Source organism: Vipera ursinii (genome assembly GCF_947247035.1).
Source record: "Vipera ursinii genome assembly, chromosome: 8".
NCBI lineage: Eukaryota > Metazoa > Chordata > Lepidosauria > Squamata > Viperidae > Vipera > Vipera ursinii.
This window is the reverse complement of record NC_139519.1, coordinates 6737469-6762336: the sequence shown is the minus strand read 5'-3', so window position 1 is coordinate 6762336 and position 24868 is coordinate 6737469. Positions and strand designations below refer to the sequence as shown.

Genomic DNA, 24868 nt, shown 5'->3' with positions numbered 1-24868 from the left:
GCATGACTAGACGCCAAAGGCGCACGGAACGCTGTTACCTTCCCACCAGAGTGCTCCCTATTTTTCTACTTGCATTTTTACGTGCTTTCGAACTGCTAGGTTGGCAGAAGCTGGGACGAGTAACAGGCGCTCACTCTGTTATGCGGCGCTCGGGATTCGACCCACCAAACTGCCGACCTTCTGATCGACAAGCTCAGCTTCCTAACCCACTGAGCCACCGCGTCCCTTATTTGCTTAGTAGCTGTGTCTAAAAAGATTATAAAATTGGGCACAATTCACTAACAAGTGCCTTGATTAGCAACAGAAATTCTGGTCCCAACTGTGGTCATAAGTCAAGGACCACCTGTAACCAAGATTCTCCATCTGGCACCCTACAGCCTACATAGCATAATTCACTGGTGTCTAATGGGTAGGGATGAATCAACCACTGATCTCCCATCTTTTTTTAATGAAAGTTACTTCTGATTAATGAAAAATACCCTGGGCTATTTAAACTGATATTAAATATACACGATTTGATGAAAGTAAGTATTTCCAACACCAAGACTTTCCAGAATATTAAAATGATAAGCTGAAAGGATGAAAAACTCAAGAGCGTGACACTGACTGCGTCCACCAGTGTAATCTGGGCCTGTCTTTGGTCCTCTTCGCAGCCTTTAGATCAGCAAAGACAGAATACAGATAGTCCTCCACTTACGACCATGATGGAGCCCACATTGTTCTGAATTTTGCTCCATTTTATGACCTTTCTGGCCACAGACATTAAGTGAATCACTGCAGTTGTTAAATTAGTAACACGGTTGTTAAGCCAATTTGCCTTCCCCCCATTGACTTTGCTTGTCAGGTCACAAAAAGTAATCATGTGACCCCAGCACATGGCAACTGTCATAAATATGAGTCAATTGCCAAGTGTCTGAATTTTGATCACATGTCCATGGGGATGATGCCACGGACATTCAGTGTGAAAAATGGTCATAAGTCCCTTTTTTCAATGATGTTGTAACTTTGAACAGTCACTAAGTGAACTGTTGTAGGTCGAGGACTTCCTGTATTTTTTGCCCCTTAGCAATCCGCAGAATGAATACCTCACTGAATGCGGTTAACAGGTATAATTATGACAGAATAACAAAACAGAACAACAGAGTTGGGAAAGATCTTGCAGGTCATCTAGTCCAACCCCCTGCTCAAGCAGGAAACCCTATACCATTTCAGACAAATGGCTGTCCAGTCTCTTCTTAAAAACTTCCAGTGTTGGAGCATTCACCACTTCTGGAGGCAGGTTGTTCCACTGGGTGATTGTTCTAACTGTCAGGAAGTTTCTCCTTAGTTCTAGGTTGCTTCTCTCCTTGACTAGTTTCCATCCGTTGCTTCTTGTCCTGTTTTCAGATGCTTTGGAGAATAGCTTGACTCCCTCTTCTTTGGGGCAGCCCCTGAGATATTGGAACACTGCTATCATGTCACCCCTGGTCCTTCTCTTTATTAAACTAGACATACCCAATTCCAGCAACTGTTCTTCACACAGTAGTGGCTAAAATTGTGAAAACCTTTTGGGAAAAGTGTATTTTTGAGGTTTGATGTTTCATTACCCAACGAGATAATATCATCAGTGCTAGAATGGCGTGGGGTTTGGTCTATGAGTTGGGGGTGATCTATAAGTTGGGGGTGGTCTACTGCCTCATAAACCAAACTCTACTCCTTTCTAGCACTGATGATGTTACCTAGTTAGGTAATGAAACATCTCCAAGAAAACAACTAAACTCAAAGAGCACCAAGAACCTTCTGGAAGAGATCCTGGAATTCTCAAGAGATGTTCCCACCCCTTGTCTCATGGGGGTGGGGGGGGGAAGGAAAAAAGAAAGAAAGAACACTTGTGGAAAATGGAGTTTGCCATCAAGATCTTCTTAAAGCGCTTAAACAAAAGGCAATCCCTTCCTCCCTCCACCAGTCTCACGCAATCAAACTTTCTTCTCCCCGGTATCATACCGCATAAGGTCTGGGGGTTGGACTAAATGACCACCAAGATCCCTTCCAACTCTGTTTTTCTATGTTAAAGGATTTTTACAGAAGGAAGGGGCCAAATGTGGAGTTTTCAGAAAGTGCTTACCTGGTTACTTCTGCCTTTTTGGACACATTCTGCTTTTCTCTCTGCTGGAGCCTCCCAAAGTATCTGCAAAGAACAATAATTCCTCTTAATTACCCTCTGAGCAACAGCATTTGAAGGTTGACCCCACCCTGTCTCACCAGGTTTGGGTTGTGCTGCCAGTGATGATGGGAAAGAAGGCTGATTTAGTGCCCATAAAACCCCAAAGGGACCTGCCCTTCCATTAATGACCAGGAGACAGGCAGATCCTATTTCTTTAACCAGGAATTAAATAGCAAGCAGGATTGTCCCTCACAAGCTTAAATCCACCTGTCTCTAGTGCATCTTTACCTTACTTATAGATTGGAGCATTTTGTAGGCATACCAAACCATAAAGCAAGGAAATTGGTTGGCTTGAAACACACGAGGCCATCCAAAAACAAGATTAAAGGAGATGAAACTCAGCACATGGGATTAAATGCTGGTGCTTCGACTTTTAAGGGACCTGGTTCCATGCTGCAAATGCTACAACAGTCAGAACTAAACAGAATTTCATTTAGCACAGGTTTGTGGAACCAGTGGCAAGAAAGAAGTCCTTGCTCCACATCTGGCTTAGGGCCCTCCTTAAGTGATCCACTACTGTAAACAGAAGCACCAGCCTGGAAAGCAGGAGATCCAGAGTCCCAAACCCTTCTTCTACTTACTGCTTCCTCCATCTCCATGGTGCTGATGCTTAGGGCAAAGATGGCTTCACGAGCCCCAACGTAGAGCAGTCCTTTGGGCTCAACCAAGGTCAGCGTTGTGTAGTTGGAGATTCCTGCCATGGAGAAATGTTTGGTCCCTTCTTTCAGTTCTGCAAGGGAAAGTTGGACAACCTTGAGAAGATGGTCTTCCCTTCCAGCCCTAATTCCATAGACAGAAGACCTGCAAGAGGGTCTCGTTGTCCACAAAGCTCCTTCTGCGTGAGCAGACCTGTAGGGAATCCTCAAATGCACATGTCCATCACTGTCTTGCTGTCCCAACTAACCAACAATGTCCAGCAAGACAAGGTCATTGTCAGTGATGGCATCATCTGTTTTAGAAACATCTACTGGGAGAAATGTGCCAACTGTCTTCATTACATTGTTTTGTGATCTTTCAGGTGTTGGGTGGTTAACCACATCTGCCTGAGCTTCCTTGACTCCGTTCCTCAGACTGGTGCGCTGCAAATAGGAGATTACAGTGCTCAGGATGACTATGGAGATTCTCAATTATCCATGTCACGGTTGTCTCACAGATGCTTTTTCCAAAAGATCATTCGACTTTCTTGGGTTATTTTTCCCCCCCTTGGAAAACGTTTCACTTCTCACCCAAAAAGCTTCTTCAGTTCTGAGTTAACTTAGAATGGAAGAAGCTTCTTGGATGAGAAGTGAAGCGTTTTCCAAGGAAAACAAAAACCAATACAGTCCAATTGCCTTTTGGGGGGGAAAAAACCCCTTTGGGACACAGTTCCCAGTAGTTCTAGCTAGCATGGCCATTGATGAAAATCCTGGGTGGGATCAGATGTCCACCACATCCAATCAGCTAAGCCTTATTTTGTTCTCCATGTTTGTCAGCACCATCTGCATGAATATCTTTCACTTATAGATGTATTTGTGAGTTTAGAGGTGGAGTTTCACATTTTAAATAGCAATTGTTTTTGATATTGAAGCACATGCAAACTATTCTTTCCTAGTTTTCATGGGACTTTTCTGGAGGGCATGGAGGATGAAGGGACACATTTTCCAGGACACGCCTTTCCACACCCTCTTTTTGTGGCCTTTCTAAACAAGACAGGCTTCTACATGAATATTGTTGTTGTTGTTGTTGTTTAATTCACCCTGCCAAAGATTCTTGGCTATGCATTCCAGCATCCTAGCTTGCTTCTTCAGCAGGAGAAAGCAAATTAATATAATAGATAAGGCTGTCTTCAAATGGTCATATTTTGCAGCAGCAAAGGTAATCTTGCTCTGGAAACCACTGTGCTGGTTTCTAGATATTCCTGCAGAAAACAACACAATAATTTCTGCAGCTATGCTGCTGTGAAATTATTTTTTCATCTGGAGGGAGGTCCAAACTTAGCATTTTATTCCCATTCTTAGGAGGCCTCCCATTTGCGTCTTTAAAAATAATACAATACTTTCCAAAAAAAAAACAAACCCCTGGCTTACAAAATTTCCCTAAATGTCTCCAATTTCAGTGGGAGTGAATTGCTTTTATTCCTAAAGTCTAGAGCTTTTTATTCAAGGCTTGGCAACCTTTAATGAAATGACGTGCTTGAAATCAGAAACTTTAAAATGATAACTTTGCAAGCTTTAGAATATAAACAACCGTACTTGTGCTGAGAAGCATAAAATGGGGGCAATGCTATAGGAACAGTCTTCTCCATTATTTTAAATGTCAGCAGGGACTTAAATTGGACAGAGATCAGCCGATGTTTGGACACACTGCTGCAACTTCAATTCTTTTTATAGGAAATGCATCCCCCAGCTTCAAAAGCTTAACAATGGAAATGAAATGGTTATAACTAAGATAAAAATGGTGGAAGAAAAGGAGGAGAGGCTGAGATGGGATAATACAGGTTAGTGCCTGACTTACAACAGTTTGTTTAGCAACCGTTCAAAGTTACAACAGCACTGAAAAAAGGGACTTATGACCGTTTTTCACACTTACGGCCGTTGCAGCATCCCCATAGGCACAGGTCTGCAACCCACGGCTCTGGAGCCGCATGCGGCTCTTTCAGCCATCTCTTGCGGCTCCCAGTCCTCTGCCATTTGCAGTCAAAAAAAAAAAAGTGGGACTAAAAAAGTTCAACCAATCAATTCAAATATGCAGGGTAGGTGCATATCTCGCCTTGGCTCCACTCTTCAGTCAAACCCTGTTCTGCACATGCGCGCATGTATGTGCATGTGCGCACATTTTTTGCGGCTCCCAGTTTTTCCTTTTGTGAGGCAACCGGTTCCGAGTGGCTCTTTCACTGTTTCAGGTTGCTGACCCCTGCCCATAGGCATAATTCAGATACTTGGCAACTGGTTCATGCTTACGACGGTCACAGTGTCCTGGGGTCATGTGACTCCCTTTTGCGACCTTCTGACAAGCAAAGTCAATGGGGGAAGCCAGATTTATTGAACAACCCAGTGTTACTAATTTGACAACTGCAGTGATTTGCTGAATACCTTGTGGCAAGAAAGGTTGTAAAAACTCACTCAATAACTGTCTCACTTAGCAACAGAATGTTTGGACTCAGCCGTGGTCGTTAAAGGCGAGGACTACTTGAATCGCCACCAAGGAGAAACTGGTGACTCTCAGTTAGGAGGGCCCTGTTGTCAACACGGATCAGTGCTTGTCGTGGCCAACAAAAGTAGAGCAAAACATCCATTGAATTGAAAATGGGAAAAGGCGAAGTGACAAGAATACAGATTTCAACAAAGCACTTGCTGAACTGTGAATAAACCATTTTAAATATGTCAAATCGTGCAGCCTCTTTGCACCTGTTCCATCCTTCCAATCGGGTTTAAGGATGCCTCCAAAACCAGAGGCTGGGATCTCCCTGTATAGACTCTGATCCCTGGGCGCTGCAGCAGGCAGGCTGATCTCTGGTGCCCTGGCTTTGTTCTGGCTTGCAAGGAAGAAGAGATTCATCTAACTGCGCTGGGCCTGTGCTCTGACCCTCCTGACAGGAAGGAAGATCCTGGAATGGATATGGGCTTATTAGTTTCTGGAGAGCTAAGATTTACGGCTGTGGCTGTGGTGAAACCTGAGAGGCAGCAGCTGGGGCGACCGATTGGTTTTCGTGATTCCCACATGGGAAGTTAGCTGACGCAGTGGCTCAGAGGTTAAGATGATGGGCTTTTTGGCTGGAAAGCTGGCAGCCCAGGTTTGAGACCTGAGCACCGTGTGACAGGGTGAGCTCCCGTCCTCACCTCTGCTCCTGTCAGCCTAGCAGTTTGAAAGCATGCAAATGCAAGTAGATAAATAGGCACCACTTCGGTGGGAAGGTAATAGCGCTCCGTCAGGTCATGCTGGCCACTTGATCATAGAAACGTCTTTGGACAGTGCTGGCTCAATGGCCTTGAAACAGAGATGAACACCATCCCTTATGGTCGGCAATGACTAGTGGAGTGTAAAATCTGCATGGACTCCTTTACCTTACTTACACATGAAGTTAGGCTCATCCTCCGTAAAACAAAAGCCGAAGATTACATGGGGCGGTTCAGAGGATCATCAAGTTAGGAAAAAGTGGCAAGGAACAGCCATTCTAGTTTTCCTTGGGGTAAGTGAGTAGGGAGTGATTAGCTGGGTCCATCGTGGTATCCACTCTATGAATTGTCAAACCTCTGGTGGTGGACATTTTGTGAGAATGCCCATCACGCTCTCAACCCAAATCCAAATGTACCCACGACCCCACGATGGATATTTCCCACACAATGTGTCCTCTTGAGTTCTTCTTTCTCAGAAACTGCTCTTCAGAAAGAATGCCCAACTCCTCCTGCACCAGCCATGGATCTCATTTTGGTTCCAAGAGGGTTTGCTTTGCATTGTGCAAGTGCCCGTGACCTCTTCAGATAAGGATTTGGAACATTCCACTTATTGAATAAAAAGAAAAAGGAAAACAAAGGCTGTTTATGCAACAGAGGCCCAGGGTAAAGACGGGGCTGATCTGAGGAAGGGAAGCCAATCTTAGGGGGGGGGGAATCTGCTCTTTTCCTTGTCCCTTTGAGTTCTTAACCACAGCTCTCTGCAAGCACACTATTGCAAAGCTGTGATGTTAGCCTGGACACAAAAAATCAACCCAAACTGTCCTTTGGAAGGACAGATGCTAAAGCTGTAGTCCAAATACTTTGGCCAGCAAATGAGAAGAGTGGACTCCTTTGAAAAGGCCTGGATTGTTGGGGCAGATTGAAGACAAAAGGAGAAGGGGACAGCAGGGGATGAGATGGTTAGATAGTGTCATTGACACAACGAATATGAGTTTGGGCAGATTCAGGGAGATAGTGGAGGATGTGGGGGTAGCTGGAAGCAACGGATGGGAACTATTCAAGGAGAGAGGCAACCTAGAACTAAGGAGAAATTTCCTGACAGTGAGAACAATTGACCAGTGGAACAACCTGCCTCCAGAAATTGTAAATGCTCCAACATTGGACGTTTTTGAGAAGAAACTGGATAGCCATTTGTCTGAAATAGTATAGGGTTTCCTGCCTGAGCAGGGGGTTGGACTGGAAGATGTCCAAGGTCCCTTCCATCTATTCTATTCTATTCTATTCTATTCTATTCTATTCTATTCTATTCTATTCTATTCTATTCTATTCTATTCTATTCTATTCTATTCTATTCTATTCTATTCTATTCCATATTCCATATTCCATATTCCATATTCCATTCCATTCCATATTCTATATTCTATATTCTATATTCTATTCCCTGCCCCCTGTCTCCCAGAGAAAGCTCACCAAGCCTGGGAAAGGTTAATCTCCAACCTGCTTTGTGTTCACAGCTCACTGATTAACAAATTAGTCTCTCCAAAGCCACCAGAAGCTACAGAGCCAGGGAACAAGGAAGGGGCGAGACCAGCATTTTCTTGGCAAAGCAGAATGAAACCCCAGAGCGCCATGCACCATTTAAGGAATTTAAGAGGATGTCGTCCATTCATACTGATAGCCGGTCACCCAAAGGGTTTTTGGCACAAGGAGGCAAACTTAGTCAAAAGCGTTTCCTGCTTCTGGATCTCTGGAGGGTCACACCAGGCCACCACATACAAGCTGCAAAGAGCCAAGACAACAGTCTAACAAATCCAGCTCCTAGCTTCTAATCTGGTTGCAATAAATGTGGTTTGGTTATGGGGACGAGAGAGGCTGGCTTGGATTCTAACCACTCTAACCCAGAGGTCCCCAACCTTTCGGGCACCAGGGACCGGATCCGTGGAGAGAGGGGTTTTATTTGCGGACTGGAGTGTGCCTGGTTTTGTGTGCTGCCTGTATCCTGAGGATGGGGCTTCGCTTGTTTGCACGGACCGGTTTCTGGCATGCCAGTCTGGGGATTGGGGCCCCCTGCTCTAACCGGTCTCTGACCACAGAGACGCTCAGGATGGCTTGGCTTTCTGGTGAGATAAGAGGAACCCCAGCCATCTGTCAGAAGAACCTCTCGTTTCCTCCCTCCCGTCCTTCCTTCCAAACATCCCAGACTGGACCAACGAAGGCCAAACAAAACAGACAGCCGTGCTTCCAGTTGTTTGGAAACTTGCTTACAGTTTTTAGACCCAAATTAAAAACAAGGCCAAGATTTGGAGCAGGGGTAGGCAACCTTGGCTCTTTTATGACTTGTGGACTTCAACTCCCAGAATTCCTGAGCCAGCTGGCTCAGGAATGAGTCATAAAAGAGCCAAGGTTGCCTAACCCTGGTATAGGACCTCCTTCTTGAGCAGGGGGTTGGGCTAGAAGACCTCCAAGGCCCCTTCCAACTCTGTTATTCTTTATTCTGGAACTCAGTGGGGCAGAGTTTGCCCCCAGGTGCAAGGCCAGCATTTCATTTTATATGTAATGCAAGTGTCTAAGTCTCATGTACACATACACACATACAGAAAGAGGACTAACTATACAGGTAATCCTCGACCAATGACAACAATGGAGCCCAAATTTTCCATGGCTCATTTGTTAAATGAGTTTTGCCCCATTTTGCAACCTTTTTGTAATGAGTGAGTAAACGAATCACTGATGTCATTAAGTGAATCATGCAGTCATTAAGCGAATCTGGCTTCCTCCATTGACTTTGCTTGTGGGATGCCAGCTAGGAAGATTACAAATGGTGTTTCACATGAACTCCAGGACACTTAAACCGTCAGAAGTACATGTCAGTTGCCAAGTGTCCAAATTTTGATCACATGACCATGGGGATGCTGCAACGGTCCTAAGTGTGAAAACCGGTCACAAGTGATTTTTTTTGTCCAGTGTCGTCGTAACTTTGAACACTTCACTAATGAATGTTGAGGACTGCCTACCTGTACACCTCCAGGGATTCCTCCTGATAGCAACAGCTATCAGGAAAAAGAGTTAAGCAGCTTAGGAACTGCAGTGAGGTGCAGGAAGACCTCAAGGTCTCACTGATCCTCACGTTCCTGCTGGCTTTTTCTGTTTGCTCCCCTCTTCCTGAAACAGCATCTCATGACTCAAAGTGCCACAGGCTGATCTGGAGCCAAGGAAGTGCTGGAACCAACCAGGCCACCCTGTCAGGCCCACTGTACCCCCCCGTGAGGCTCAGAGCAGGATGGTATCTGATTTTTCATCTGTCCTCTGGAGAACGTGGCGGATGACACATCAGGAGGAAAATCACAGCCACATGCTGGGTCTCTGAGAAGCTGCGTCAGCCTTTCCCAGCCTGCATGCTCCAGAGAGGCTGGGTTTTTGACTAGCCACTATCCCAAACATCACAGCAGAAACAGTGTGTTTTCTAATGATCCCTCTGCACCTATTGTAGACTCACAGCCCTCCCTATCACATGCAAAGGGGAACACCAGGCGTACAACAGCCAAATGAAGGGATTGGGGATTATCCAAGGAGGGAAAATATTTTTCTACACAAAACTTGAGAGAGAGAGAGAGAGAGACGGAGAATTTATAAAGTATTCTGCAGGATGTTCCAAGACAGACTTCTCCAACTCAATGCCCTCCAGATGGGTTGGGACTCTTAACACCTAAAAATCCCTATCAGCCTGGTTATGAACAGTTCACAACAAGGGGTCAAGAGAATCCATCAGATGGATAGGCCCTTCTCAACAACCACTGTCAATGCTATGTTGTAAGGAAGGAAGGAGTATTAGGTTTGCCAACTTGAGTTATTTGTAGAAATTTATTTATTTTATTTTATTTTAATTCCATTTATATCCCGCCCTTCTCCGAAGACTCAGGGTGGCTTACAAGCTTAGCAGTAGCCTTCATTCTATGTATATGCCTGCTTATTAGGGCCTTCACACACCCCCAAGCGGCATTATTACAAAGTCAGCTTAATTGCCCCCAACAATCTGGGTCCTCATTTTACCTACCTTGGAAGGATGGAAGGCAGTGTATGTATGTGTATGTGTATGTGTGTATGTGTGTGTATATATATCTCCTGAACTTCACCATCCATGTGGTTCCTCATGTCTTCTCCCAGTAAACGTTGCTCAGGAAGAAGCTTACAAACCATCTGTTTCCAAGGAGAAAGAACTACAGATAGTCCTCAACTTACAATTCCAATTGAGCTCAAAATTTCTGTTGTTAAGTGAGACGTATGTTAAGTGAAGTTTGCCCCAATTTATGACTATTCTTGCTACAGTTTTTAAGCGAATCGCTGAAGTTGCTAAGTTAGTAACATGATTGTTAAGAGAATCTGGCTTCCCCCTTGACTTTGCTTGTCAGAAGGTCACAAAAGCGGGTCACATGACCCCTGGACCCCGTGACCGTCATAAATATGAACCAGTTGCCAAGCCTCCAAATTTTGATCACATGACCGTGAGGATGCTGCAACGGAGAAAAATGGTCATAAGTCGCTTTTTTTCAGAGGCGTTGTTAACTCTGGTCACTAAATGAACAGTTGCAAGTGGAGGACTACCTGTACTGCAGCTTTGGGATCCCCAAGGCGCTTTTGAGGTCAACCCAGAGTCTGCTCTGAGCCTAGAAACTATCAGCCTAGTTTCTCAAACTTCCAAGAGAAGAGACACGAGAGGGCTAGTATGGGCTTGACAAGAGTGGAAAGAGCAAAGCAACACCCTAAGAGAAAAACAGCCCCACCCACTTTGCGCCACTGCCTCCAGGATCCCCAAACAAGCCAAGGGTGGCCTCTGTTCACCCATGTTTGCTACCTCCTGTTGTAGACCCACCAGCCTTTCGGCAAACATCAACCTCTCGAGGGCAGCATGAACAAATTCAGCTCAACGTCAGTTTCCTGAGCAGTTTTCAAATCCAGGTTTTGCAAAACATGGACCAAAAAAAACAACACACACACACCACACACACACACACACACACACAGGGGAAAAGGAATGAAACTACAGGGGGTGCTCTGCTGGGCGCCACCTCTATTTTGCTAGTGCCCAAAATTGGTGGGGAGGAGGGAGAGGCAGGCAGGCAAGCCAGCTAAGTTGCACATGGCCATGGACTCTGCCACGCTCTCACCCCACCCTCTCTCTCGCCGCAGCCTCTCCCTGCACGTTTGGGGCATTTGCCCTTAAAGAAAAGAGGGAGGGAATCAGAGGCACCACGCCTGCCCTGCCCGTGCCCCAAAAGAGCTTTGCAACTCTGCCAACGCTGCTGACTCAGCAAAAGAGAGGATTAGGTGGGACCAAAACCAGAAAGTGCCCCAAAAGCCTGATTGTGCAACTCTCACTAGATAGAGGACCGTGCAAGAAAGCAACTCAGCCAGAAACTGGACTTGAGTTCCAAATTATGGGGCTAATGTGATATGCGCCGACAGCCCCATCTGTGCAATGCGTGGTCACATGTTTCTAGATTGCACACAGCGCACAACCTGAGGCTCAAGCGGTGGTTTTAGCAAGCTAAGTGAAACAAACCCGTCACATTAACCCGTCAACTGTTGTAGTCCTGCACCTGGCAGGGGAACCTGGGCTAGATGATCTTTGTGGTGCCTTCCAACGTTCTACGATGTTTATGGTCTTGTCGGAAAGCAAGTGGTGGTGCTTTGCTATCTCAGATATATTGAGCGGCAGGGCATGGACTGCAAAAACAAGGGGAAAATTCTATGTAGAAAAGCCAAGTTCTGTAGGTGCTGTTGAATTTTTGATTGGCAATGAACCACAAACAACCAAATCTGTACACTTTCTTGCGACACCTCCTCTTTTGTTCAGCTGTCAACCTTACCCTAATTCTAAAGATGTCTAAAAAAAAAAGCTAAAAAATGTCAGGCATCTTCCAAATGTGCTGAAGTTTGGTATTCCCAGAATCCTTTGCCTCTATTCCTGGAGTCATCCGGAATTCTGGGATCAGCATTCTGACTCCTTTAGAAGCATGCCGATGGCCACGCAGCAAAAAGAGCAGTGCCGGACCAAGACGATTTTAAAAGTGGAAGAATTGTCTTGACACTTTAATTAAGCAATTTAACGAACTGTTAAATTTTAAAGTATATGCACAGGTTGCTTCCATACAACAGCTTAATTTGATTACCACGCTGTCCCATTTCCTGGGTTCACAGAACTTGTGGAACAAAATGCTAAGCCACAACTGGCCATAAGGTACCCAAAGCTTAGTGTTGCGTATGTGTGTTTATGGGCAAGTAAACAACTAAATGTGCAAGTAAAATCTAGCTGAGCAAATATGATTCTATGTTCATCTCCTTTCACATCACAAATGGTTCTCAGGTTTTAAATAAAGTAAAGAGCTCTGTGAATGTTGCTGACTCTGGGCTGTTGGTTTTGATCTCCGAGCTTGGTGATTTGGCTGCAAACATTTCATCTCCATTTTGGGGGGGAGGGGAAATATCTTCAATGCACTTTGAATTGTGCTCTTCTGTCAGAGCACTGGCCTTTAAATACCTTTAGGTATTTAGGAATTAAAAAGGTATTTAAAAGCTAGTGCTCTGACAGATGAGCACAACTCGAAGTGCACTGAAGATGCCCTCCCCCGAATGGAGATGAAACTTTTGCAGACAAATTGCCAAGCTCAGAGATCAAACTAACTCTGTAAACTGATTTGTTTTTGGTGAGCTAGCATTTGGCCACAACTGTATACTGATCTGTATACAACAGCTAGTCCTTGATGTACAACTGTTTGTTTAGTGACCGTTGGAAGTTACAAAGAAAAGGGCGATTTTAGGACTATTTTTCACACTTACAACCATTGCAAGCATCCCCCTGGTTGCAGTGATCAAAAATTCAGACGCTTGGCAACTGGCTCATACATATGATGGTTGCAGGGTCCCGGGGTCACGTGATCACCTTTTGTGGTCTTCTGACAAGCAAAGTCAACGAGGAAGCCAGATTCACTTAACAACCCTGTTGCCCGTTTAACAACTGTAGCAACTCACTTCAGTGTGGCAAGAAAGGTCATAAAATGGAGCAAAAGTCACCTAGCAGCTGTCTTGCTTAGCAATGGAAATTGTGGCCATAAGTCGAGGACTACCCACGGTTTTATCTTCTCACCCTAGAAAGTGTTTGTCTTCTTACTCTGGAACATTTTTGTCTTCTCAGCCAATATCATTATAGTCTTCTTCACCCAACACACAGGTGACATACAGGTGAGCAGACAAAAGCCACTCCTGGCAGCACAAGAGTGATCACCATGGAGTCATTTGCTGTGCGCAAAGAACCCACAGGCTGTTATGTCTGGAACTAAAATTAGTCTGGGTGGCCACAGAGGCCCAGAGATGATTGCCGACTCCCTCCCTCCCTACGGCCAACCTGAGCATCAAGGTAGGCAGCATCACCGTGAAGGAAACCGAGGCGTCCATGGGGAGGGAGAGAATGAGATCATACTCAGGTGTTTATGACAACGTTGCGTGTTGCCTTGGGAGAGCAAGGCAATTCAGGGGAGACCACTCACACTCTGGACGCTCCTGGCGAGCATGGAAGGTGGCGGAAGACAATAAGAATCCATTGGTTGCTCAGAAGACAAAGCAAAGTCTCCAGTTGCACAACTGGGCTCCCTCCAGAAGGACTGGACTTCAACTCCGGGGATAGTGGTAGTGATGGAAGAGGATGGGAGATGAAGTCCAACACATCTGGAGGGCTTCAGGTTGGGGAAAGCAACTCCAGGGATTTAGCTTATGTTTACAAAATGCAACCCTGAAACAGGAGATTTTGAAGCCCTGATACAAATCTTCCCATCATGCCTTAGCTCAGCATCCTTTCCTTTCCTTTCCTTTCCTTCTCTCTCTCTCTCTCTTTCTCTTTCTTTCTCTTTCCTTCTTTCCTTCCTTCCCTGCCTTTATTGTTTCTATTAATAACTCAAGGTGGTGGACATAGCTAATACTGCTTCCTACTTCTATTTCCCCCACAACAACCCTCTGAGGTGGGCTGTCCAGTCTCTTCTTAAAAACTTCCAGTGTTGGAGCATTCACCGCTTCTGGAGGCAGGTTGTTCCACTGGTTAGTTGTTCTAACCGTCAGGAAGTTTCTCCTTAGTTCCAGGTTGCTTTTCTAGTTTCCATCCATTGCTTCTTGTCCTGCCTTCGGGTGCTTTGGAGAATAGCTTGACTTCCTCTTCTTTGGGCCAACCCCTGAGATATTGGAACACTGCTATCATGTCACCCCTCACCCTTCTCTTCGTTAAACTACACAATTGCAAAAAAAAAAAAAAAGATAGGTCTACAGTGAAATGAAGGGGTAGAGTCTCACAGGGGTGCCGGTAGTCTTTGACTTGCAAATATTCCTTTAGCAACTTACTCAGAGTTGCAACACTACTGGAAAAAGTGACCTGATGACCATTTTTCAGACTTACGACCGTGCTAGCATCCCCCTGGCCATGTGATCAAAATTTGGGAGCTTGGCAACTGATGAGAGTTGCAGCATCCGCAACCTTCCTAGCTGGCTTTGACAAGCAAAATCAATACCGGACAGGGGTAGGCAGCCTTGGCTCTTTTATGACTCGTGGACTTCAACTCCCAGCTGGCTCAGGAATTCTGGGAGTTGAAGTCCACGAGTCATAAAAGAGCCAAGGTTGCCTACCCCTGATGTAGGGGAAGCCTACTTAATGACCGTGCGATTCCCTTGACGGTGAGGTTCACTTAACAGCGGTGCAAAACCCAGTGCAACGGAAAATCTGGTTCCAATTGTGATCGTTAAGTCGAAGACTGACTGTTCACTTCAGGGAGAGCAACTTTAGCAATGTCAAATTCATCAGCAGGAGCAACGCATATCTCCCAGATGATCCCCTCTGTTTTTTGGATGCAAAGGGACATCCAACTCTCTCTCTCTCTCTCTCTCTCTCTCTCTCTCTCTCTCTCTCTCACACACACACACACACACACACACACACACACACACAAAGAAACACACCTTTTCTTCAGCTAAACGGAAATGTCCACTCCAAGAATTCTAGTTACCGTGTTTTGCTGCTACACAGATACCCTGGCCTAAGCTGTTTTTTTTATATCCCGCCCTTCTCCGAAGACTCAGGGCCGCTTACAATCTAAGCACAAACCAATGTGCTTAGCAATAGCCTTCATTCTATGTATATGCCTGCTTATTAGGGCTTTCGGGGGGCCCCAAGCGGCATTATTACAAAGTCAGCTTATTGCCCCCAACAATCTGGGTCCTCATTTTACCTACCTCGGAAGGATGGAAGGCTGAGTCAACCTTGAGCCTGGTGGGATGCGAACCTGCAATAATTGCAGGCAGCTGGTGTTACTTAAGGAGGGATTAGCCCACTGCTCCACCAAGGCTCTTTTTATCAATAAAATTTAAGTTTACACCGCTGGTCCTTTACCGAATATTTAGTCAACAGCTACCAATCCCTCACAAAGCTGTCTTCACCCACCACACTTTCCAAACTCAGCTCAGATGTGTGCATCACATCTTTTCCATTATCAAGACAACCCATAGCTTATTAATCCAATCCATCTCTTTCAACGGCTAGAGAAACTTCCTGGTCTGCCTCGTAGACGCATTCTTGCAAGCAAGTGACATATTTTAGATTAAATTTTTAATGGGAGCAAAGCGGCGGTAACACCGCCAATATGAATTTACTGTTTTTAAGGAGTAAAAAAAAAGCGTCCCATTTACTCTTTTTCTGATACACAATACTATAAAATTGCCTTGCAACAGAACTGGGTTACTATGGGGATAAATAAACCTGCAGTTTTGTGTGTCCTTTCCACCTGTTTATACAACACAAAGGTTCAACAACAAAGCACTTCCATCAGATCTCTGTCATCCTTGGAAACGATATTAATGAAAAGGATGTCATGAAATTGATATCCTCCCCTCCCCCAATTAAAATTAACTGCTTGAACTTACCATGTTGGAAATGGCAAAAGGATTGTGAGACATCCAACCTTGGTGAGAATTTGACGATCTCATAAAATCTTCCCGTCTTGTGAAGTTTGGGCAATTTTAAAACAAGGTATATACTTGGCAGCATTCTAGGACAAACTGTCAGGATTGCAAGACTTCAGCCAACTGTGATTTTGGGGCTTGGAGAGGGTCCAAAGCATCTTGCCAGCTATCACACTAAAATTGATATTCACTAATACAAACCCATCTGACCCCATTTTACATATTTCACTGTTGCCATGTCTTGCTGATATGGGTTTCTACAGCCCAGATAGGGTAGCCCTATTCTAAACAGGCATATTTAAAGAGAGAGGGGGCAAACCCAATGGAACTCCATCGTTTTGGAGCCAGTGGGCACCCTGGGAATTCTTCAAATATGTCATAGAAGCAAATGGTTTATTTATTTATTCGTACCCCTCCTTTTACTGGTGGCCTGAGGGCTCAGGGATTAAGATGCTGGCCTTTTGGGCTGGGAAGCCAGCAGTCCAGGTTTGAAACCCAAGCTCTACCTGACGGGGTGAGCTCCCATCTTCCCCTGCCAGCCTAGCAGTTCGAAAGCATGCAAATGCGAGTAGATAAACAGGTACCACTTTGGTGGGAAGGTAACAGGTCTCTGTGACGTCACGCTGCGGAAATGTCTTTGGACAGCGCTGGCTCAATGGCCTTGAAAGAGAGATGAGCAGCACTGCCAAGAGTCAGCAATGACTAGCAGAGGGGTTGGCAAGCTTGGCTCTTTTGTGTCTTGCGGACTTCAACTCCCAGAATTCCTGAGTCAACATGGCTGGCTGGCTGAGGAATTCTGGGAGTTGAAGCCCACGAGTCATGAAAGAGCCAAGCTTGCCTACCCCTAGACTAGCAGAATAAAATCCGCAGGACCTTACTTTATCCTGCCTATTATTTTTACAAGCAACCCAAGGCAGAAAATGTATTCAACCCGCGTTGGCACGGCCATCATAAAAAAGGTACACCACAAAAGGCCAAGAAAAAGCATGGGCTTTTGCTAAACCCATCTATGAACTTTCCAAAAGTTCGTAGCGCCTTCATGTATTTATTTATATAGCCACTTATGTACCGTACTCCCCACCACCCAACATTCCCAGTGATACATAAATGGCTGCATAAACAAATAAACAATAAATAAATGATGTCTCGAGGCATTGTTGCAAATACGGATTACGCTTGAAGCTAGCTCTTCGTGCTTGCTCCCTGTTCATTTTCACTTAATTAAATGCAAAAGAGAAAAGATTTAAGCTTAGGCAAGGGCCAAGGTAGGAATACACTGGCGGGCACTTTGCCACTTTGCAGCACTGAAGGAGGGGGATCCACAGAGAATTCTGGAGCACCTCGGAGCCCCCCCCCTTAAAATGCACCCCAAAGAGGGGCAGAGTCAATCAAACCCACAGCCTCATCTGTGTTTGTTTCTCAGTAACGCAGAAAGACTGAAAACGAAAAAAGGTTTGCAGCTCTTAAGAGAGGAAGAACAGGGGTGTCGCCACACTGAATCCTCTGCCAGCTGATTCAGCTCCGCTTCCACTACTGACTTCCCGTCCTTTCATCCCGAAACTTCCTAGAATGGTATTCGCTGCCTTCATTCTTAACTAAAGGATTTTCCCCCAGCCCTCCCAACCTGTCAGGGTTTCCTTTCAGCCTCAGGCAATGTCCGTCTTACAGAACCTGAAGTCCAGCTGTTTGAGATGAGACCAGCTGGGAAAGGCTGGTGAGGTCAGAACAAATCAAGAATTTATGACCAGCTTTCCCATTCGCCCTCCTCCCCGTGAATTTCCTTGGACACCCAATTCTTGGATTTTCCATCTAGCTTGCTTTCTTTTCCAGAGCATGAGGTCATACTTTTTCAGCCTATGTAATTTTCCACTTCTCATCAGTGCCTCTGTCATCTCAGTGTCATCTGTGAATTTAATGCACGGCCCTGACTGCTTTGTTTCTAGCGGCCAAGACGGTTACTTAAGAGAAAATTAAAAAGCAAAATCCAGGATACTTTGGCCCACAGCTTCCCTGAAGTTAAGGTTTGCCAACTGCGTTTAAAGCTAGGCCTCTTGGATAAGTTTCCTGACAAAGCTAGGGATACGTACCTTCAGTCATTAATGCTGCCATTATCCATAATAACAAACACCATCGGCATTGACAAATTCACCATCAGTCAATTGCAAAAGTCAGCTTTACTCGGAACAGCTTACTTCCTGCGACGATACCTCTAACACAGAGGTCCCCAAACCCTGTTCCGTGGACCAGTACCGGGCCATGGCAGCAACTGGTCTGCACAAACAAGCTCCAACCGTGGGATGCAGGCAGTACACAAAACCACGCACCCTCCGGTCAAACGGAAAAACCTCTCTCCACGGAACCGATCCCTCTGCTCTAACACCATCAAACATCAACCTATCCCAGGTTCTTGGGAAAGACTCAATAAGTGGATAAAAATGCCAAATCCAATCTGATCATCTGGCTGACTGTGTGGCAAACCAATAAAAAAGACCAAAAAACCCAAACATCTGGAGCACCACTTGAACACCATCAGCACTGACAAAATCACCATCAGTCAACTGCAAAAGAAAGCTGTGCTTGGAACGTGACAATATCCTTCATATTGTTAAAACAATAACATCTGCCTATTCCAGATCCTTGGGAAGAACTTGGTAGGTGGATAAAAATGCCAAATCCAGTCTAAACATCTGGCTGACTATGCAACCAACCATAATAATAATAACAACAACTGAAGGCTTACTGAGTACTGGAGAGACCAAACTGGCCTACAAGAAAGACCAAATAAGGAATAGAAAAGAGACGTGGTAGGGCAAAATTACATGGCCAATACATTTTTTTTTAAAAAAACAGGCAAAGCAGATAACAAGACTTGGCAATGACTGAAAGCAAGGGAATTGAAGAGAGAGCTGGGATAATTCTTTCTGGCTACATAAGACCAAGCCGTAAGAACAAATGCATACAAAGCCAGAATTGAGAAGACAGCAACAGGCAGGAAAGGCTGCCTCAGCAAAGCTGAAGAAACGGTGGATCACCTGTTCAGCTGTTGCAAGAAGATCGCCCAGACTGACCACAAACGATGGCAAGACAAAACAGCAACAACGGTGCATTGAAATAGCTGCAAAATAATACCATATGCCTGCGAGCAAGAATTAGTGCAGGGGGTTCCCAACCAGGGGTGCTTGTATCCCTTGGGGGGTGCGAGACGATATTCCAGGGGGGGGTGCAAATACGTGGGTTTAGAGTGTTCAAAATTATAGTGTATACGCATAATTCATTGCTGTTATTTCGAACTTTTGTAAGAGGTGCGACAATATATCAGAAGCCTTCTAAGAGTACGGGGTGTAGAAAAGGTTGGGCAGGGCTTTTTTCCTCATAGAATGCTCAGAACGGAGTTCCGGCACCTTTTTTTGGATGGAACCTTGTAGGGTAGGCAAGGCGGGTTGTATGACATGTGTGAGTTCCGGCACCTTTTTCTTTTACAAAAAAAAGCACTGAGGTTGGGAACCACTGAAGTAGTGGGACCATAAAATAGAGAAAGTAATAGAAAATGATGAAATTAAAAGTGCTTTAGAATTTATATAGAATTCAGACAGACAGGCACCTGCCACATAATAACTCAGACTTAACAATTGTCAATAAAAAAGACAAAAAAGGATATATATATATCCTTTTTTGTCTTTTTTATTGACAATTGTTAATTAGCAAGGTCCATTCAAAAAGCCTTGACAAATACATATATATATATATATATATATATATATATATATATATATATATATATATTGGACATTGCTGTGCATGGAGACAGCAGAATAGGAGAGAAAGAACTGGAGAAAATCCCAAAATATAAAAACCTGCAAACAGGAATGGAATGACCCATGGTAAAAGAAAGTAAATATAGCATCAATAGTGATTGGTGTCTTAGGTGCAATCCCAAAACCTCTGGAGCATCCCTTGAACACTTTTCAACATTGACACAATCTCCATCATTCAGTTGCAAAAGGCAGCTTTACCTGGAACAAGTAACACTATCAAGCAACGTCACCTCCCTCACCCAGGGTCCTTCAGCAGAACTCACTAGGCGGGCAAAAATGCCAAATCCAGTCTAAATATCTGGCTGACTGTGTGATGAACTGTATGAATATCAAAATAATACAATAAAAATTTGGAAGTAGAATGCTGGCAAGGAAAAGCATTACATGGTCAATTTTTACAAAAGATTGAAGGGAAAGTGGATAAACGATAAAATCTGGCAGTGCCTTAAAAAAAATCTACGCCTTAATAATTTTCCCCACTGTGAACGATAAAAGGGCCACACTGCTTGGATCCACACTTAGACTATGCTGACACATCACAACATCACATTGTGGGTTCTTGGGAAGAAGTTGATGCAATGAAGGTCAACACCAGCTCAAATACTAGCAGCTGTGACTTCACACTTGTTGTGTATAAAAAAAACTTTCCATTTCAGAGTTTCACTGTTGAAAAAGGAGGAAGATTATAAGCCACTATTATCAAAATCAGTGGCACTTTCTGTACATTTTGCTCAAGCCAACAACGGATCCTTGCTACAAGATGCTTACAACTTAAAATGGAGAGCAATCAGGAAAGGGCAACAACAGATCAAAAAGGAACAAAAGACAAGAAGTGTGAGCAAGTGTGAGCAAGCGCACAAACTCCATTCCATTTTGGGAAAAGTGGGTGAGCTTCTTTTGAATGTCCACAAAACTTTCTGGAAGCTTGGTATTGATGCAAAGTGGTTAAGGCTTGGGCAGACTAAGTCCTTTGTGGTTCTGACGGATGGGTGCAGATTTCTCTTGATGTGAAATCTACTTTAGGAGTTACTCTATGGCTGAATTCGCATTAACTCCTTGCCAGAGGTTCACCTTCAACCCAGGTTAACCAGACACATGCCAGGCTAAAGCTAAGAGCCTTGGTGGAGCAGTGGGCTAATGCCGCCTTAAGTAACACCAGCTGCCTGCAATTAGTGCAGGTTCGAGTCCCACCAGGCTCAAGGTTGACTCAGCCTTCCATCCTTCCGAGGTAGGTAAAATGAGGACCCAGATTGTTGGGGGCAATAAGCTGACTTTGTAATAATGCCGCTGGGCCCCCCCGAAAGCCCTAATAAGCAGGCATATACATAGAATGAAGGCTACTGCTAAGCTTGTAAGCAGCCCTGAGTCTTCGGAGAAGGGCGGGATATAAATGGGATTTTTTAAAAAAACACACAAATGAAACACATTTTGGCTTAACTTAGTGGTTTCTTTCACAGAACGGATTCAGACAGCAGTCGAGTCCCTCAAATTAGCAAAATCCATTTCAGCCTAATCAAATTCACTATATTAATTGATCCCCACATGTCTCATTCCACTGCCCACCCCAAGGAATACTAGAGCAGGAAACTGTCCTGGGAAATGGTTTTTTGTGTAGCTTTTCACCCCTTGGAGCTCATGCAAAGTTTTCAGCCCCCAGCATTTGAGAACTAACCTTTGTACATGGTATGATTTACAGCTGAAAAGTCAAAAGAAAAATCAGTATAACTGAGATTTAGTTGTACTTAACAAAGTTGGAAATGTTTTACACTCCTCCCCACCCTCGGAAAAAAAAAGCAAGCGGGCAATCTTAAATACCTGGCACCTGTTTTATCCAAAAAATGTCATTTTATCATTGCCCTATTGATGGTAGCTCTGAGCCACTGGTGAGAAGCAAAAAGTTGCAACTCTCAGATAAGGCATTAAAATCTGAATTATTGAGTCTGGTTTCCCCAAGCCACTGGCTTTTCAAAATTAGCTTTTCCTTTTCCATCTGCTTCTATCCTCCTTCCATCCCCCTGTCTCTTTTTTGCATATAATTAACAGTGACTTCCAATTTAATTAATAGCTTCTAGGGAGCCCCAGCCAAGCCCACATCCAAAGTACCATCAGACCACAGACTCTGGTCTGCTCTCCATTTATCTTCCCCTCCCTTGTCAACAGTTACCAGCAGGAGTAAGTTTCTGAATGGGAAGCAGGAGAAGCTAATGTCATAGACGCCCAATGAAAGAAGGCTATGGTGGATAGGTTGGGCTAGCCCGCCAACCAGGGACCCTTCCCCAGATCTGAGAAAGGGACAACCAGAAGAAGTAGCTGGGGCTCAAAATTCTTCACATGACCCAGTGGTTTTCAAAAACAGTCTGAACCACCATTTGACTGGGATGGAATGAGATCTGCTGCCTTGAGCAGGCAGTTGGATTTGAAGACTTCTGAGACCTATGATTTTATGTTCTGTGTTACATTAAGTTGGGGGATCCACAGCACTTTCCAAGAGAAGAAGCCAAGGTTCCAGATTCAATTCCATGGAAAAAAAAATCACAGATGGATTGAAAACACAGCAGGAGCTCCCAAGGTTTGAGATTCAGGAGAGACTTAAGGAGATGCTCTTGCAGACCACTTTCTTTCCTTCCTATTCTGTCCTCTGTTTGCTGTCCTCCTCTCACCCAACCATAATAGATTCTGGCCACCATGGGAGGGCTGCACCCTTGAATGGCATCACCCCCATCTCTGGTGTACAAAACCCAGAGATCCTAAGCATATGTGCCAAATTTTGAAGAAGATACTTCAGAGTTTGTTTTAAAATAGCAATAGCACTTAGACTTGTATACCACTTCATATGATTTACAGGTCTCTCTAGGTGGCTGACGGAGTCAGCATATTGCCCCCAACAATCTGGGTCCTCATTTTGCCAACTTTGGAAGGATGGAAAGCTGAGTTAACTAAGCCAGTCAGGATCAAACTGCTGACAATTGGCAGAGTTAACCTGCAATGCTGCATTCAAACCACTGGGCCACTACGGCTATACTGGGACCTTGGCTTCTGCTCTTAGAAAGTGCTCATAAATAGAACTGAAAGACCACTCGGTCCTAAGCATGCAGAGAGGAACTCCATTTTGTAAAAGGACTGCCTCCTCAGCTGATGTGCAATAGAATCAAATTCCCAACTTGCTTAAGGAAGTGACAAGACCGCAGAACTGTACAGCCCACAGCTCTCTCTGAAGTAACATTGTTCCTCCAAGACCCTTAACCAGGGCAGTTAGAAACAAAATGGTTGTGTTCCCCCAACAATCTAAAGTAAGCTCCAGTTTCTGAATGGTTTCCACTAAGAGAGCCCATCTCAACAATTTATGGTCAACCTACTGCGCAAACCCTACATAGCTCAGGGATGAGATGAAGTATGTTGTATGGATGCATTCAACAGAAGGGGAGGGGAGTTCAGTTTCACTCTAGGTGGGTGGGTTGGATTAAACGTGTGAGATACACAAAGTGGCAGGGCTTTGGTTCCAAGATGCCCATCATGACTTTCTTGACCGTATTTTATGGACACCCAATTTTTTTCCCCTACCAAGCATCGCCTCTTCTCAAAATCACCAGTTGCTGGAGACCGTATGGTGGGTGGTTAGAGGCAGAGATTAAGATTCCTTTTTTTAACATCTCTTTTTATTTCTCATACTAACCCTGATTCTCTCTCTCAAGCAAACCAGAGTAGTTGACTACAGGAACGGAAACTCCAGTCTCACCAGAAACAGGAACAGATTTCTTCCAAAAGTTTCTGGAAATGAAGCCAAAGGCTAGTTGAGGGTATAGAGCAAGGGGTAGACAACCTTGGCTCTTTTATGACTCGTGGACTTCAACTCCCAGAATTCCTAAGCCAGCCACGCTGAGGGGAAAGGGAGAGGTTTCTATACTGGCTCAGGAATTCTGGAAGTTGAAGTCCACGAGTCATAAAAGAGCCAAGGTTGCCTACCCCTGTGCTAGGCCAACCTTGGCATCTCTATGACTCGTGGACTTAATCTCCCAGAATTCCTGAGCCAGCATGGCTCAGCATGGAAACCTCTCCCTTTCCCCTCAGCATAGCTGGCTCAGGAATTCTGGGAGTTGAAGTCCACGAGTCATAAAAGAGCCAAGGTTGCCTACCCCTGGTATAGAGGCAAGTATAGAAATTCTGTGTCCCTCTGACCAAGGGTTGGAAACAAGCAGCAAATGCAATGACGTACACCCGTATTGTGCTGGAACACACCTGTTAATGTAAATTAAGAGCTTGGCAGGGTATATTTTTGGCTTTCTGTTCTCAAAATCTGACAATTGGCCAGGAGGATAACATTCTGGTTGAACCAGTACACAGGTTGGGTAGAAACACCAGGCACGTCCTGATAGTAGCTTCCCTCTCCTCCTCCTCCTCCTCCTCCTCCTCCTCCTCCTCCTCCTCCTCCTCCTCCTCCTCCTCCTCCTCCTCCTCCTCCTCCATGGTGTCAAGAAAATGACAGAATCATGCATCTCACAAAGAGACTGGAAAATGGAACAACACAACCATCCAGTGATCCTCTCTGTTATTGTTCTGTTCCTCCTTCTCCGTAAATATGAAGGATCTCTAGGACGTTTCTACTTGAGGCCCAAAGATCTGGAACTACTGTGTAACCTCCCTTGGCACCTGGAAACATCCATGCCTCATCTGATTTCTTAAACTTCACTACTTCAAAAGCATTAGCCAGGGCTGCAGGCACTCTGCAAACCTAATTCCACCCTGAAGGATCATCTTGGTTTCCAGGCATGCCTCTGGATCTTGCCTGAGATGAAGGCATTATTTAAAAAGAAGCCTAACGAGATTCAGCAGTTGAAAAGGGTTTGGTTATAACGATGCTCATCCAGCCAGAAGAAAGAAAAAAAAAAAGACAAGAAGCACGTTGGGATGGGAAAAGTTATCAGGAACTCCACCATTTTGTTCTGTAGTAGAAATGTTTTGTGACTGGCCACGTCCCCCGT

General features: G+C 44.7%; 1 protein-coding gene across 3 annotated transcripts in view; it reads right to left on the bottom strand.

Moving 5' to 3' along the window:
• Positions 1-24868, bottom strand: part of SEMA4C (semaphorin 4C) — an 83498-nt gene that overhangs the window by 26693 nt on the left and 31937 nt on the right. For all 3 annotated transcript variants that reach the window (XM_083368199.1, XM_083368201.1, XM_083368200.1), the window contains 2 exons: positions 2785-2933; positions 2105-2167 (listed from right to left, as the gene is read on the bottom strand). In XM_083368199.1, coding sequence (XP_083224325.1) covers positions 2105-2167; positions 2785-2933 — 212 coding nt within the window. The remainder of the gene's footprint in view (positions 1-2104; positions 2168-2784; positions 2934-24868) is intronic.